Genomic DNA, 11,637 nt, shown 5'->3' with positions numbered 1-11,637 from the left:
GTGCCCTTAGCAGTTTCCTCTACTGCCTGACATGCCAACATATAATATAAAATCCTGTCCAGACATAGTAAATGTTGCTCTCTCAAGAATGTCTTTTGAGTTTTCAATTTTGAAAAATGCTGAAAAGAGGGTAAAATATTTTTTTTCCGTAAAATAAATGTGAAAATGTGTTTTTGTGCAAGCAGAGAAACATTTCACAACAACAATGGTCCATGTAACATCTCATAACCATCATAGAATTACTACTTCTATGCATGTTTAACTTAAAGTTTGGATGATTTGTTATCATGATGAATCACCAAATTAGCGATCAGATTAACAACTAACACCGATGTTTCATTGACAATGTCACCGAGGTGAGTGGACTGCTTCAGAATCCACCAGAACATGGGTGTTGGCTAGGATGTAGCGCTGAAACCATTCTAAAAAATAAATGCAACTAAATAACACCTATATAACTGTACATCAAGCACAAGAAGGGACTGCAACTGCTACAAAGCTGTTCATTATCCTTTGTGCATTTGTTGCAGGAAGTAAATAAGCTATGTTCAGAAGAACCGTTCATGCTCTTCAATATTTCCTTCATGTTCAAAACAGTTTATGTACAGATGAACCCAAGATGAAGTTAAAAAAAACTGTTAGTAATGACATTTGAGAAGTTTTTTTTTTTTTTTTTTTTTTACAATTTGTGGAATACCTGATGTGGCCCAACCTCACCCAGACTCTGTGTCCTGGGGCCTCCAGCTCATTTGAATTTGAGACCCCTGAACTGACCCGAAACTATGTAGTCTCATGAGCAACTGCATCACCTGAAAGCACAAGATGAGAGGTGTAATGCTACTCCACATTCGTGTAGCATAATCAGAATGCTGTGACAATGTTGTCAGTGACTTTAATACTTCAGTATGACTAGAATTGACACAGAAAGAAGGAAGGAGAAATGAGAGTCTCAAGTGGGGGACCTATAGTGCTCACCATCTCAGAGAATGCAGGTCTCATTTTCATGCTTCCTCGACTCAGGAGGACCCTTGGGCCAGCACTGAAGTGTTTGTCCTCAATCTCTCACTCTGCTGGAGCCGTTCATGCATCCCTGGAGCATCTGAAGGTCACCTTCAGCAGCCAGGTAATGTGCCTGAGGGAAGCGTCTGTGTTATTTCAGACCTGGTGGACCATGGTTCTAAACAAACGGGACAGGAGAGGGCACGATGATGTGTGAACTCCTTTTTTTTTTTAATGGAGGTTTCTTTTTACTGGGTGACTATGTCCTTCCTACTCTGACTACCCTTAAAAACTAAATTCTGACCTTGTCTGCTATACAGGTACACATTTGGTGGCTCATTTCTTCAGTCAGTCACACACTCTGGTCCAAATGTCTTAAAAACATTGAAAACTAGGCACTGCTTAAACATTAGATCACTTAAACAAGGACAAAACATGAAAACTGTCCTGTAAACTATCCTGTAAACCATTTAAATAGATGCAAAGTTTCTATTTTCTCTTTTTGAGACAGACAGATGTTAATTTAATATTGATTTCCTTGTTTTTCCAAACTTTCTGCTGCCACAATTATTATATTAATTTAAGTTCTAATATGGCAATCACAGGTTACAAAATGATCAACGTCTGCAAAGCAAAATAGTCGGACGTTGCAACTACTAGAGGAATGATACACTCCAGCAAATTACTGACAGCATCTGGAGTCTACATAATCTCTACATGATTTCTTCACACACAACATGGCGAGCACCCTCATCTCCCTGCCACCCACAGAATAAATGTCATCATGCCAACTGTCAAATGACAGTTCCAAGGACGGCTGTAGGGTGATAATGTAGAATGTTTTTTGAATGAAACGTAATCGAATGATGCATTTCAGTGCGTGAACCGGACGGACGCCAGGACCTGGCAGAGCGCGACAGCAGCCCACATATCGTATTTTAAGAAGCGTGAAGAATGAAAACGACCCCCGCGGTGGCCTTCTGGGGCTGGACATGGTCTCCGCTGTCCTGATCTGAAAGTTCGGGACCACGATGGAGGCGACTTTAAACTGGACGTCGACGTCCAGGGAGCAGCCGATGTGCGGCGCGTGGGGGGAGACCCCAGAAGGATCCATATTCCACCTCGCCAACATGTTCCTGGTCTTGGGGTTCATGGGGGGCAGCGGCTTCTACGGACTCCTCTACATGTTCACCTTCCTGGCTTTCGGCTTCTTCTGCGCCTCCATCTGGGCATGGTCCGACCCGTGCACCGCCGAATCGTTCTCGTGGAACTTCGCGCTGCTCGCGGCGTCCGTGGCGCAGCTGCTCCACGTCGCGTACCGCCTGCGCAGCGTCAGCTTCGACCAGGAGCTGCGGGACCTGTACGGCTGCCTGTTCCAGCGCCTCGGGGTGACCCTCGCCAACTTCGGGAGGATCGTGGAGTGCGCCGAGAGCCAGATCCACACCGTGGAGAAGGACCACTATTTCGCGGTGGAGGGGAAGACCGCCATCGACAAGCTGTCCGTCCTCCTGTCCGGCAGGTGCGCGTCGGAACCTGCTCGATCTCCATCTGGAGATCTGGCGATCACGCTGCTCCTTCTTTTATTGCAGGATTCGCGTGAGCGTGAACGGCGAGTTTCTGCACTACATCCACCCCTTCCAGTTCCTCGACTCGCCCGAGTGGGACTCCCTCAGACCGTCGGAAGAGGGCCTTTTTCAGGTGAACCAAACAGGAGCTTGTCCTGAAGGTCTAGTTCCTAAACTCTGCCTCTCTCCTGCAGGTGACGCTGCGCGCAGACAGCGCCTGCAGGTACGTGGCGTGGAGGCGCAAGAAACTCTACCTGCTGTTCGCCAAACGCCGCTACCTCGCCAAGATCTTCGCCCTGGTGGTGCGAAACGACATCGCGGACAAGCTGTACTCCCTGAACGAGCAGGCGTGCGACCGGCGCGGCTTCCGGTACGACCTGCGCCTGCCGAGCTTCTGCCACGTGACCGCGCCGGAATTAGACAGGACAGTCCCGGGACGGGGCGAGGAGGACAAGTACACCGTGCACACTGCAGGATCTTCGTAAACGCATTACTTTCACCACTGATTAACACTTTTTCTGTTCATGTCCTGCTGGGGGGAGAGAGTACAGTGGTGTTGAAGGGATACAGGAGTGTATGATCATGACTTTAACCCTGATGTACTGTCTTTATGCTCAATAAACGTGTGAACGTTGCTGAACCGCGATGAATTTGTCGCCGCCAAATAAGAATTCTCTATAACCATGAAAACGTGTCTTCAAAGCCCTGAAAAAGTTACGTGGAGGAGGAAACATCTGCACGGAGCAGATCTGCGGACCGGCTTCACGTGACTCGGAATAGGATGCGAACATGATGTGTCTAGGACGTGAACTCCAACATCCATGGGCTTTGGTTCCTCATCAGGGATCCTGCCATTCAGCAAATCGGAAATTCGCTCTTAAATAATGTTTATATCTATACTTTATTAATATAGCATATGTATTGTTTTCCTTGCATATCTTTTTGTCTCGATGCTTCTCATAATGCTTGTAGTCACAATTTTTACTTTTTGCTTTTTACTTGCAAGTCAGTGACCAATTCACAAAAGCTGAAAGTTCAAGACGACGTTTTCCTTAATCGACAGCTACTGAAAATTTCCAAAATGTAAACGTTTTAGATCAGTAATAAAAGTTTCCTTTCAATGTTTCTTTATTTTTGACTATAATAAATGTCCGACTTGAAGAAAGCGGATCTGTCTCCATCTAGTGGTGCTGCTGGTAACTGCAGGCTGGCGGTGTTGGCTGCTGTCCCTTCGCTTCTTGCCCTTTTTAGTCGATGCCTGTCAGCCCCCTGGAATGCGCCGCTCACACTGTGCAGCCCCCCACCTACATTTATAGCTGCGGATCAGCCGTTCCGCGTCCTCTCCACTCTCCGGACGCGCCGTGTTGCCGCACCGCCGTGTCGCCCTGCCACCGCGCCGGTAAGTTGAAAAATCCTCCTCCGGTTTCTCCGCCACAGCCGACCAGCTCGCACATGGACATGGAGGTTTGAAGAAAGCGACCCTGAGCTGTATGGGGTTTATTTACCTGCTTCTACCCTTCTTAAAGGTCCACTACGTGTCTTTTTTTATTGTGACATATTGCGTTTTCTGTGGTTATTTTATGGTTGAAGATTATCAACGATCAGTGATAAAAACACAACAGTTAGAACACAACAGGTTCAATGTAAGAGGTGTTGATAAATGACTGAAATCTTGTATTTGGTAAAAATAAAATGCATTTTCCCTCAGTCACTTTTAAAATGATGATGGAAGCATGACATCATAAATTAGGACATGACCGCACCAGGACAGTCAGCATATGAAGACTGAATGAGTTGATGATATTTCTGCATAAAGTACTTTTGTCACCACAGGTGGCTATGGTTTATTAATATGTCATGTTTTATCATTTCTGAAGCATGGTGCACCAGTGAGTTCTGTACAGAATCCACAGGGAGCTGCTTTTTTAATTATAGAAAATAAATGTAGGCATTTTTTATGGTGGTGGTTTGGCTCCAGGACAAACCGCACAGGATGTCACTCACACCAGAACTGATGAGCCAGTTCTACACGTCCATGCCACCAATGGACGATGGAGGCAGCAACTCGACGTGCAACGAATGGAATGAGGCCCATCACCTGCTCTTCCACCTGGGCAACCTGAGTCTGCTGGTGGGCCTGGTCATCCCCACCACGCTGGGAGTACACATGATCCTGCTGCGTCTCATGATCATGACAGGTGGGTGAACAGCGCCCCCTGTTGGCTCATATAGCTTATTTTCAACAGGTCAAGGTGTTTTTAAGGACATGGGGTTAATACAAAAGAAAGGACATGGTCATTTTTACTATGCCTCCACAGTCCACTTTCTACCATGACATGAATCTGGAGTCTTGAAGAAATGTAAAACACATATTTTCAGTTTGTGGTCACAGTTAATGGATTAATATGGGTCATAAAAAGTCAAAGTTGCCATAGGTCATACCTCAAATAATTCCACACATATCCAGAGCTGAAAAACTTAGGGCTACAAAAGAGAACTTCTGGGCAGTCTTGGTTCTTTCTTTCTTTCTTTTTCCTGCAGGATGCTGCCTCTTCATTGCCTGGGCAACATTATACAGATGCACTTTGGATATTATGGTCTGGAATGTGGTCTTTCTGACAGTCAACTTCATGCATTTTTTCTTCTTACTGTACAAGCGCAGACCAGTAAGTTCCTTTCTTTTTGCTTTACACAGTGATGGAATGTTTCCTGATATTCAGGCCCTGTGTTGAGTTGCCACTGCTGTTCACTGCTCTATATGCCAATAGAACTTTATATGCAAAAATACGGCTTGCGAGTGTGTTCAGACTACCAATTGGAAGTGTATTACTGCCAATAAATAACATTATTAAATTTTTACATCCTTTTTAGCATATGGAGCCGGCAAGTAAACCTCTTGTGAATGTAAATTGTTTAATGCAAGGTCTTAATGCACCTCTGAAAAAACAGAGATAAATTGCACAAAATAAGACCAAAACTATTAGTTTGTTAGAAACCATTAATGAGATTCTGGGGATTTATACGCCTGTCAGAATGGTTATTATTTTAAGCTGAGCTCGATGGAAAGGCCTCCATGCTGCATGCGATGTGAATGTAGTAGACTATGCAGGGTTTGTGGAAGTGTATTTTGCAGCAGTCTCCCTGGCACACTTGCCCCAAAATGAAAGACATAAATCACATAAAGTTGGAGCCATGCAGTCGTGGGTGGCTGTTTAAGTGAGGGAACAAAGTGACAGAATGGGACCAGAGAGGGAGAATGAACACGTTCACCTTTAGCCAATGTTCTCTCAGCTGTTCTTCTCACAGTTTCAGAGCAGCTGTTAAGATCACTTCTGGGGACTTCTGATCCATTAATAGTTGCATTAAACGTTTGCATGAATAGAAGTCATTTGTAAAATAAAGACAGCAGTGATCTAGTTGTGGCCAGTTATCCTTCCATTTCTAACGGTCCTGCACGGTTTATTATTATCTCTGCTTCAACAGAAGGTCCCCCAGCAAGTCTGTGTTTAGTCCTAACAATATACAGTCCTAGAACAGCAAAGAGTTGTTTCATTGAAACTACTTATCACACGCTGATCACATGTTTGTGGTAGACTGATTTGAAGAACGACGTTAATGAGCAGTGTGTGGGAGAATGGAGGTCAGAGCAGAGCAATGAAGGATGTATTAGAAAATGAGGATCAGACCCCTGGACATTTTCCCACAGCTCCACTTTATCACAGTGGAATGCCTCGGGGGGGGAATAGTAAAAGAACTCAGACAACAACAACATTTATTTCTTATATAGCCCAAAATCACATACAGTATGGCTCAATGGGCTTTCAACCAACCACATACTGCTCAGATGCTTGGAATGTTTTCATTGGAACGTAACAAATGTCTGCATTACCATTGCATTATAATGGCTTTGTAAATCGGCTGCTTAAACTGTAGATGTGTTTCATCTCAGATTAAGATCGACCGGGAGCTGAAATCTGTGTACAAGCGGATGTTTGAGCCCTTGCACGTACGAGAGGCACAGTTCCAGAGACTGACGGGCCAGTTTTGCACCATCCAGACCCTAAAGAAGGGCCAGGTCTATGCAGCAGAGGACAAGACATCAGTGGATGAACGTCTTAGCATCCTTCTCAAAGGAAAGTATGTGTCAACAGCTTTGGGGAATAATCTGAAAGCAGAAATCTCAGTGGCTTATTCAACATACCAATTTATAATACCCTGTATTTAAACACATGGATGTATTTCTTACATACACACAGATAATGAAACATGAGGCTGCAACATGTTCACCTGAAGGCAAAAAGATATATAATTTGCCCGTTATAGTAACAAATGGTTTCTCTGTTAACAAACTGTTAACTCTTCTGAGTTAATTAAATCTCAGAATATCTCTTTGTGATCAGAAATGGAAGTGTGTGGGTTTGTAAGTGTGTGTGCTCTTCTATGTTTCTATAACAGACAACCAAGTGCAGGCAACTTTCACTACTAAGGTTCAAATGGCTTGAGGATAGGTTTTTCATACTGAATTGCAGCAAATATTCACAACATACTTTAGCTGAGAATTAAACACAATGGTTTGTGCTAAGATGTACTGTATTGGGGATGGTTGTGAATAGAAAATGAAAGAAATGCTCATCTATCTGCAGGGTTGGTTTGGTAGAGGATTTGGTCCAGATATTCCTATAATATCTTTAAAATGTTTGTGATGGTGCCATGAGCAAGTGGTATCGTGAATATAAAGATGAAGGGAAGACACAGGACCTTTCATTCGGTGTTGTCAGATTGGCTGGATTTGAATATGATATTATGCATATTGCTTGATGAGGAACCCAATTCTTATTTAAGTAGTTGGAGTAGATAATTAGTTATTAAATAGTTTAGGCAGATTTTGGGCTGAAACAAAAACCTTATCTGCCAACAGTGCTTGATCTACTTTGTCTATGTAAGGTGTCGATGGGACAGGATTTAAATTTTGAAAAATGAGAAATTAGGGTGCGTGACTGCTGTCAGCAATTAATATATGCTCCTCACAGTTCATCTTTTGGGGCTAAAAATAAAAAATGGCCTGAGCGCTATTAGTTCCTCTTCTCTAAGATACAAATACAGATAATTATAACACTAAGGTGCTCCTGTAGCATGTGGTGAAGGGTGTGAGCAGCATCAGATTTAGAAGCAGCGTGATTAGGTCTCACTATTCCCTGTCGAGCTTTACCTACATGTTGTGCACAATGTTTTTTCCTTTCTGTATGTTCCTTTCAGGCCATAAAGCCTTTTTTTTTATTAAAACCCCTTTTTGTTCAAACTGTCGAATGCCTGTTGTCACCCCTCACTGACGTGGCATGACAATAATGCAGTCCTTTCTTGTTTGTATATGATTACTTTTGTCAGTCTTAAATAGACACTTGAACATGCACCAAGAACATGTATATTATAAATAATGGCTGAATACATACACTGAATACATTTAAGTTGCAGTTTCCTGCTGTTTGAAATGAGAAGTTGTATGTTCAGTAACATGTCTTCTGTTGATTGTATTAAAATGAACAGAATGAAGGTGACCTATCGAGGACATTTCCTACACAACATCTACACCAATGCCTTCATTGACTCTCCAGAATTTAGATCAACTCAGATGAACAGGGGAGAGAAGTTCCAGGTACCTACATCATTTCAAAAGAAATCGATTAATTTGAGTATCTAAAGTATAGTTTAAAGTTATTTGTTGTTGTCGTCCATTTACTATGAGCATTTTGTCATACAAATCTGATTCTGAAATAATAATATCCCCTTTTTGTCATTATGTTTACAACACTGATGGCCAGGTGACCATCACAGCGGAGGAGAACTGCAAGTTTCTATGCTGGTCTCGAGAGAGACTCACTTACTTCTTGGAGTCAGACTCTTTTCTGAACGAGGTCTTCCGGTACCTGATTGGCAAAGACATAACCAACAAACTGTATTCTCTGAACGACCCAACATTAAGTGACAAGGTAGGCCCATTTACACCACAATGAAAGGCTGTAACCATTTTACTGACCTGCATACTGTACATATTTAGTAAAATTGATCTTCATCCTTACATTAATGTCCTGTATTCTTCTTCTGTATGCAGCTTCAAATGGAAGACAATTAACATAAGCATGTGTCTGTCCTTTATGCATACATGTACATAATATTATTGCCTACATTTTCCAAGGACATTTTTCATTCAAATATTAAACGTTAAAAGTTGAGATGATCCGTTTTTTGAGGAATTCAGAATATAATAATGTTACTACATATGACAGGAGTGATATTGTAATAATCTCACGCACGATCGTGGTAGTGAAGTAACAGAGAGCATGCTGATGCTTCCTCAGGCAGTGAAGAAAATGGACAGGCAGCCCAGCCTGTGTTCTCAGCTCTCCATGATGCAGATGAGGAACAGCATGGCCAGCACCAGTGACACAGATGACGTGCTCAACCAGATCCTAAGGGGGGGCTCAGGTGCATCGTCACTGCGTGAGTATAATCAGCCTGATCAGAAACAAGCATCACAGTCAGAGCAGGGCCTAGCCAAAAGATGTCCCTGTTCCAAGCGCCACTGTGAAAGATGCAAACACAAACTAATTAAATATGTTGTTCATATGTAATATCTGATTTGTATAATCTTAATCAGCACAGAAAATATGTACTGTGCCAGGTAGAGATGACTTTGGTACAATGAACCTTGATAAAAGGTTTATTTAGTTTGAAAAAACATCCTTGCCATTTAGGGCATTTTCACACTTTCAGGCTTTAGTGTGCTTGAATCGAACCCAACTTCATTTCCCCCTTGGTGCGGTTCGTTTCATCTGGTGTGACAACAGTAATTGCATCAAATCAACCGCACCGGACCAAACGGTCCTGTGCATTTGTAGAGCTTTAAATAAAAACTCATGGTTTGGAGCTTGCTGTTCTATGAACCATAGATGAATTAAATACTTATTCCGATACTGGACTGTGTACTGAAGTAGTAAACCCAAAAGTTTGTATGTGTCAAAAAATAATGTTCATAATTTCCATATTTTCAAACCTGTCCTCCATCTTGATGTTCAGCTGCGTCCATTCTCAGGTCACTGTGTTGATGTTTGTCTCATCTTGTGTCCTCCTCCTGTTCTCCTCTAGCCTTGACTCAGCCCAGTCCCTCAGATCGTGCCTAAACCCTGACAGGGGGCTGTAAGACCATTTCTTTTCTATCACCCTCTCAGCCCACTTTTAGAGCACCCATATAACATTATCACCCCCATAACCGCTCCTCTGACAGCTCTCATCTAACATAGTATTAGCAGTCAAAATGAGGCACAAGAGTCTCTTTAGTGAAATCTGAACCTGGGGTTGACCGATTAGGGTGATCTTGGTGTCTTTGGTCCTCAGATCCAAATCCAGGTCTGGTGTATGGTTCTCCCAGGTTCTAAGTTCAATAATTACTGATTCTGACTTGTATACAGAGGCTGAGAAAAGCTGGGAAATACACAAGCCTATTCTTGGATCCCCCTCTGACAGAATGTGCTATTCCGACCATTGCCAAATTTGGATCAGGTGCTCATTGACAACTTAGTAATGAAGATGTCACAGTAGGTTGGAATGACATGGGACCTGGTACATGATGTCAAAGAGAGAGTTGCAGGGACAGGGTTGGTGTTTCGGCAATATCTACAGACTCTGTGTCAGCATGGGGCATATTAGAGGGAGATGGCAGAGGAAAAGCTCAATCAGAGAAGTTAAAAGATTTCAAATCACTAATAAAAATGATAATAATAATAAAAAATTGTGAATATTCCATAATTGGGGCAGTGGTGGCCTAGCGGTTAAGGAAGCGACCCCGTAATCAGAAGGTTGCCGGTTCGAATCCCGAGCCGCCAAGGTGCCACTGAGGTGCCACTGAGCAAAGCACCATCCCCACACACTGCTCCCCGGGCGCTGGTCATGGCTGCCCACTGCTCACTCAGGGTGATGGGTTAAATGCAGAGGACAAATTTCACTGTGTGCACCGTGTGCTGTGCTGCTGTGTATCACATGTGACAATCACTTCACTTTATTTATTATTATTAATCAGCCTAGCCTATAATCGGTTGACCCATAATCAGAAGCCTAACCATTCCCCTCCGAAGTACTTAATTTGAATCTGAGCGAGTGACTCCCCTTAACATCTAAAGTGAATAATACCATATTGTCGTTCATATCAAAAACACATTAGAAGAGTTACCTTTTTACTTCTACTGTTCCCTGTTCATGACAATTTGTGCATTTAAAATATTTGTTATCCGACACAAATGAAACGTATGGAAGATCCAGAGCTGTCTTCACATATCACATCTGCCTGATAGGCATGCTCACTGCCAGCAACACTGTGAATGGGTACCTAACGCATCTGGTTCTTCATTTATTCATGATAACATTGCTGATGAAAATCAGAAGAGCTAATGCGGATACTGAATGTGTTCTCCCTTCAGAAAAATCCCCCATGACTAAAGCCTCTACAAAAATGAAACCTATTGAAGAAGCCATGGAGGATGATGTGTTTGAGCCCGACTCCCATTTCCAAACAGAAGAGTAGGGCACTTCCATTTAACCGGGATGCCAGGTTCCATTTTTCTTTTATATCTGGTATTCTGAACGTCATGCACATTCTGGAAACACGCATCTCCTTTTAATGTTGTTCTGTTTTATGTTTTTAGTGAAGATGTAAGATATGAAGGCAGAGTTTTATATAGTTGCCCACCAAACAAAACGATCCTCCTTTTCTGCTGTTGCACATTGAGCTCATTTATTTGCTTCAGTCAACTCAAGTAAAAGGAAATAATTGCTTGTGAAATACATAATAAACTAGAATACATAATAATTTTAGTTTCTTTAGTTACTGCGTACTATATGCTTATTTTATTTGATCACTAACTCTGGTTCTGAAGACCAGTGATATTCACTACCAGTATTAGGGCTGCACGATATTCGGAAAATATGCAATATTGTTGTTTATATTGCGATTCCCTAGAGAAATGCTTTTTAAATTATTATTATTTTTATTAGCTATTAAAAAAAATATTTATATATGTAA

General features: G+C 42.4%; 2 protein-coding genes and 1 long non-coding RNA gene across 5 annotated transcripts; 2 read left to right on the top strand and 1 right to left on the bottom strand.

Annotated features, from left to right (window-relative positions):
• Positions 1–669: 669 nt before the first annotated feature.
• On the bottom strand, positions 670–3,015 carry LOC114790615 (uncharacterized). Of its 2 annotated transcripts, none has more exons than XR_003749846.1 (3): positions 2,819–3,015; positions 976–1,177; positions 670–809 (listed from the first exon to the last, which is right to left on the bottom strand). It is a non-coding gene; the product is annotated as an uncharacterized LOC114790615 (long non-coding RNA). The 2 variants fall into 2 exon arrangements; XR_003749847.1 differs by having other exon boundaries at positions 976–1,132.
• On the top strand, positions 1,939–3,689 carry popdc3 (popeye domain cAMP effector 3). Its single transcript, XM_028980822.1, has 3 exons — positions 1,939–2,518; positions 2,589–2,697; positions 2,759–3,689. The coding sequence occupies exons 1-3, from the start codon at positions 2,031–2,033 to the stop codon at positions 3,047–3,049; spliced, it is 888 nt and encodes a 295-aa protein (XP_028836655.1). The 5' UTR covers positions 1,939–2,030; the 3' UTR covers positions 3,050–3,689.
• Positions 3,690–3,831: 142 nt separating this feature from the next.
• Positions 3,832–11,637, top strand: popdc1 (popeye domain cAMP effector 1). Of its 2 annotated transcripts, XM_028982141.1 has the most exons (9): positions 3,832–3,963; positions 4,543–4,762; positions 5,106–5,230; positions 6,514–6,701; positions 8,109–8,217; positions 8,384–8,551; positions 8,921–9,062; positions 9,708–9,758; positions 11,036–11,142. In XM_028982141.1, exons 2-8 carry the CDS (start codon positions 4,558–4,560, stop codon positions 9,740–9,742), a joined length of 972 nt encoding a protein of 323 aa, XP_028837974.1. In that variant the 5' UTR covers positions 3,832–3,963; positions 4,543–4,557; the 3' UTR covers positions 9,743–9,758; positions 11,036–11,142. The 2 variants fall into 2 exon arrangements, with proteins under 2 accessions (XP_028837974.1, XP_028837973.1); XM_028982140.1 differs by lacking the exon at positions 9,708–9,758 and having other exon boundaries at positions 11,036–11,637.

The sequence above is a fragment of the Denticeps clupeoides genome, chromosome 5 (assembly GCF_900700375.1).
Source record: "Denticeps clupeoides chromosome 5, fDenClu1.1, whole genome shotgun sequence".
Taxonomy (NCBI): Eukaryota; Metazoa; Chordata; class Actinopteri; order Clupeiformes; family Denticipitidae; genus Denticeps; species Denticeps clupeoides.
Note: the sequence above shows the minus strand (reverse complement) of the source record. Positions and strands in the feature narration are given on the sequence as shown.